The sequence below is a fragment of the Aedes aegypti genome, chromosome 3, assembly GCF_002204515.2.
Source record: "Aedes aegypti strain LVP_AGWG chromosome 3, AaegL5.0 Primary Assembly, whole genome shotgun sequence".
Lineage (NCBI taxonomy): Eukaryota > Metazoa > Arthropoda > Insecta > Diptera > Culicidae > Aedes > Aedes aegypti.
The window spans coordinates 317,837,043-317,842,107 of record NC_035109.1 but is presented as its reverse complement, the minus strand read 5'-3'; the positions used below and the strand labels follow the sequence as shown (position 1 = coordinate 317,842,107).

The 5,065-nt window shown below is 43.9% G+C and overlaps 1 protein-coding gene across 1 annotated transcript; it reads left to right on the top strand.

Moving 5' to 3' along the window:
* Window positions 1-265: 265 nt before the first annotated feature.
* On the top strand, window positions 266-1,420 carry LOC110678188. Its single transcript, XM_021850810.1, has 3 exons — window positions 266-841; window positions 897-944; window positions 1,007-1,420. Exons 1-3 carry the CDS (start codon window positions 266-268, stop codon window positions 1,418-1,420), a joined length of 1,038 nt encoding a protein of 345 aa, XP_021706502.1.
* The last annotated feature ends 3,645 nt before the right edge of the window (window positions 1,421-5,065 follow it).

Below are 5,065 nucleotides of genomic sequence, written 5' to 3'. Positions count from 1 at the left end.
ACGGACGTTTTATGTCGTTTTTCGAGAACATTAACTACACACACTCCTTTTCATACATACTTTCAATGTTGACACGAACTAAAATATTAATTGAGCGTAACTATAACATAATAAACGGCGTTTTTATTATTTAGATTGCTGTGGGCGAATTGAACACCATCAATAGGGGTGAAATGAACACCATACGCATTATATAACCTCAATTATTTTCTTCGGTTGTCATTCACTTTGTTTATCACGCGTGCAGTGTTTGTTATTGAGAGTTATGGTGCGGACTTACAAAAGAACGTCGGAACGACAGAAGTGGTCAAAAACGGCCCTGGAAGCGGCTATAAATGATGTCCAACGGAACGGAACATCCATCAGGCGAGTCGCCAGAAACTATGGAATACCTAGGCCAACACTGATTCGCTACCTGAAAAATCGCGATGCAGGAGTAGTGCTGGGATCTGGAGTGAAACAAATCGGCTCGCACAAAACAGTGTTTTCGATCGCGGAAGAATCTGAATTGATGTCCCATATCTTGAACTTCGAAGTTCGATGCTACGGTATCACTACACGTGAGATCCGGAGCCTTGCATATCAATTGGCGGAACGCAACGGGAAAGCTCATAATTTCAGTTCCAAAACGCAGCTGGCTGGTTGGGATTGGCTCCATGGCTTTCGCAAGCGTCATCCCCAGCTCTCACTTCGTACTCCAGAGGCAACTTCTGCTGCGCGGTTGCAAGGGTTTAATAAGGTAGCGGTTAACAACTTTTTCGATGTTTTGGCTCCCGTAATGGAAGGAGAAAAATTTGCTGCTAGCAGGATTTTCAACGTCGACGAAACCTCTGTGCTCACTGTAAGTTGAACATTTTTCTCTAAAACCGTTAATTTAATACATAAAAATGTTTCAGGTTCAAACAAAACACTCGAAAGTGTTTGCTCTAAAGGGTCGACGTCAGGTGGGATCCGTAACATCAGCAGAATGTCCACTGCATCCATCTGTATTTCAGCATCAGGACAGATACTACCACCAATGATGATATTTCCCAGGGCTCGATTGACCGACAACTTGAAGAAAGGTGCTCCACCAGACACGAAATTTGTCTGCAACTCGTCTGGTTGGATGACGATTAAGGAGTTCAACATCTGGTTCGAGCATTTTCTACAGCACACTCGTCCAACGATCGATAATCCGGTCCTATTGATTCTGGACGGACACAGCTCACACACCAAGAATCTTACGTTCGTCGAAAGAGCCCGAGAATCGTTCGTCACAGTTGTGTGCTTGCCTCCCCATTGCAGTCACAAATTGCAACCTCTGGATATCAGTTTCATGGGGCCGCTTAAGACCTCTTTCTCACAGGCGGTTGAGGATTACCTTAAATCCCATCCTGGTAGAGTTGTGACAGCCAACTTTTTGGATCGGCATTTATGAAGACTTCCAATGCAAATGTCGCCATCAATGGATTCCGTAAGGCAGGCATCGTTCCATTGAACAGGTATATTTTCAATGACAGCGATTTTGCACCAGCTGATGTGACAGATGTCCTACCTGGCACTGATCCCAGGGAAGATAATGATCCCATATGCACTGATCAAGATGAGGAAAATGACGATGAAGGGCCTTCACTGATCTATGACGATACACTATCGAATGAAGCAAACAAAGAGAATAATGTTCAAGGAGGTGAGAATTCACATAACAATATGCTGTCTCCAAAATCGGTTCTGGGGCCAAGTACTTCGAATACTCCGACTGGTATATCTCGAAGCGTCTTCAAAGTGTCTCCATCGGACATTATGCCTCTCCCCAAAACAACTACCAGGAAAATTGTTCGAGGACGAAAGAGAGAGAAAGCTCGCAACAAAACATCTAGCCCTTCCCGAGATGAGTTGAAGACAGCGCAGGCTTTGAAAGATATTAACCAGTTGAAGAAGGCTAGCAAGATTGAGCAAAGACTTATTTCCAACAAGACTGCCGAAACTCCTAGACCCAAACGTGGACGACCTAAAGGAACTAAAACTACAGCAAAAATCATGGCGCCTCAAGATTCGCTCTGTGAGTTTTGTGGAAATTGTTTCAGCGCTTCTAACTAAGGACAAGATTGGGCAAAATGTTCCAAGTGCCTTTTGTGGTTCCATGAGTGCAATGGTTCTCAATGCCCTCTGTGTGCTTGTTTGTAAGCATCAGTTTGATATTATTTCGCCTTGTGGCAAATTTGAAATTGAATGAAATAACACAGTTGAAATGAATTCAATAAAAACCGTTTTCGTTTTGTTGTAAACCTTTAGTTTTCTTCTTTCTGTTATTACATCTCAAATTGGGCACAGCTTGTTTCTCAATGTTGTATGAGTATTTTCACCTGAGAGCAACGTATAGTAGGCAGGCTTAATAGCCTTCATGTATGAAGCTGTAGTGGTGGTAAGGGGTCATGCACAAATTACGTCACGCTCCAAGGGGGGGGGGGAGGTGGTCAAGAGAAGCGTGACAAGCCTTACAAAATTTTCGAAGGACTCATACAAAAACGTGACAAAGGGGGGGAGGGGGTCAATCAAATTGAAATTTAGCGTGACATAATTTGTGTACCATCCCTAAGGGATCATGCACAAAATACCACGCTCCAAAAAGGGAGGAGGGGGGTCAGGCTCAGCATGACAAGCCTAACACATTTTTTGAAGCTCGCATACAAAAATGCGACAAAGGAGGGGGGGGGTTGAAAAAGCCTCAATTTATCGTGACATAATTTGTGTACCATCCCTAAGGGAACATTCAAAAATTTCATAGCCTAAAAATTGATGTTTTGAACCCTCTTCTTTTTGTGTGAGATCTTCAATTGTTTTGAATGGATCATCTGTCTCGCTACTGGGTTCTTAAACCCTCATTGAAAACGTGTCGTAATTTATGGAAGCCTAAGGGGTCGGTTTCATATAAGTGTAATGTGTATATGATGAGCTATAGACGGTAAGGTTTACTAAACTATGCACATTTTTATTGGTTTTAATCGAGCCTCAACTATAGTGTTCATTTTACCCCTATAGGTGTTCATTTTGCCCCTAAGGGTGTCCATTTCGCCCCACAGCTAATCTAGCAACTTACTTAGAAACATAATTTTCGTTTCATTTGTTTTTGTTTTTAAACATTATTTTTATCACTACGAATCAATGGAACGTGAAGTATATAAGTTATAGTTGTGGACTGACATTGATTTCTCTTATTTTTTGTTGAATTAAGGGCCTTTCAGAGGTTTTTGCTTAAGGTGTTCATTATGCCCCTAATCCCCCTATCTAATAAAACGAGGAATTTAGACGCTGTCCAGGCTCAATCCGGCCTGGTCTCGGATCAGTCCTAATGGATCATATAGGAACTATGAACTGTAGGTTCTTTCACTGAATAAAAACGCTTTTTTTGCACTACAAACTATTTTCTCTATTCTCGTTTCGCTCTACATGTTCGATTGGTTTTTTAACCGCGACGAACGCACGAATCCAACTAACTCCTACCGCACACGAGATTCTATTTTTTGCATTTTTTTTTTTTCACCTCCTGATCGTTCGTCGTTTAACGGTATCAACGTTGCCATGAAATTGGAAGGGTTGCCAATTATTCAAAAAAGTTCATCATAGCATCCGCTGTTAATAAAAACGGAAAAAATAAAAATTTTGACATCAGTTGAAGACTTCATTTAGGCTGTGAACCGTTTCACCAATTCGTTTAACTTTTAGTTAAAATTTGACAGCTCGATAGTTATTTCCCCTCCGGTTAGAAATAACCCTGCTCTGGAGCATGGTTAAACTTGATAGCTCGAAAGTTATTTTCTGCTCCCGTGAATTTGAGAATAACTAACCATCTGTCAACTTTGTTCTGAAATAACTACTCGACTGTCAAAGCTCAAATGGGTCGACCGCGAAGTTCAATTTAACCATTTGAGGGGAAAATAACTATCGAAATGTCAAATTTAACTAGAAGTTAAACGAATTGATGAAACGGTTCACAGCCTTAGGTGGAAGGACATCCACCGACATCAAGCCCCGCAGCTGCGAAGCTGAAGTTATCCATTGTAGGAAGAGGTGCCAATTTGCTGATCGAACGCCGAAAAGTTCCGCCTGACGTCTTGACATCCACCACACGCACCAAGGAATCCGGTCCCGGGTAGGTAGCAGTCACGATGCCCAGCTTCCACACCTGCGGTGGAAGATTGTCCTCGATCAAAAGCACCACCGTTCCGGGTTGGACATTTGGTGATGTTGCTGTCCATTTGCTTCGAGACCGGAGAGAAGTCAAATATTCCCGGGACCAACGACCCCAGAAGTGTTCCCGAAGCTTATCAAGATACCGCCACCGGGAGAGGCGATTGTCCGGAGTTCCTGTGCAAGACGGCTTTGGAATGCAAACCAGTGGCCTCCCGATTTGCAAATGCGCTGGAGTAATTGGAAGAGGTTCATCCGGACTGTCAGAAGCACTGAACAGTGGCCTTGAATTCAAGATTGCCTCCACGTGCGTAAGTACGGTGCAATATTTTTCAAATGTTAATGTTGCGGTTTGCAACGTCCTCCTCAGGTGCGTTTTGACACTCTTCACCCCGGCCTCCCTCAAGCCACCAAAATGCGGTCCCCTGGGGGGGGGGGGTGAAGTGCCACTCTATTTCTCTAGGCAGCAATAAATCGTTGACTGCACGACAGTGGGCCCCGCTGCGGAAATCCGTGTACAGCTGATGCAGTTCGTTTGAAGCCCCAACAAAATTGGTGCCGTTGTCGGAAAACATTTTGCGCACTGGACCACGGCGGTTGATGAAGCGTTCTAGAGCAGCGATGAAGGCGGTAGTGGTAAGGTCAGACACTAATTCTAGATGCAGATTCTTCGTCACCATTCATACAAATACCACGATATAGCACTTCATAACCTTTGGCCGATATTTGCCTTGCTTCACAGATACGGGCCCAGCGTAGTCGACACCCGTGTACTCAAAGGGTGCAGCTTCGTTCACCCGTTCCTCAGGTAGGCTACCCATAAGCAGCTGGAGGCCTCGTGGCCGCGACCGGAAACATGGGATACAACCGCGAGTCACCTTCTTGATTGTGG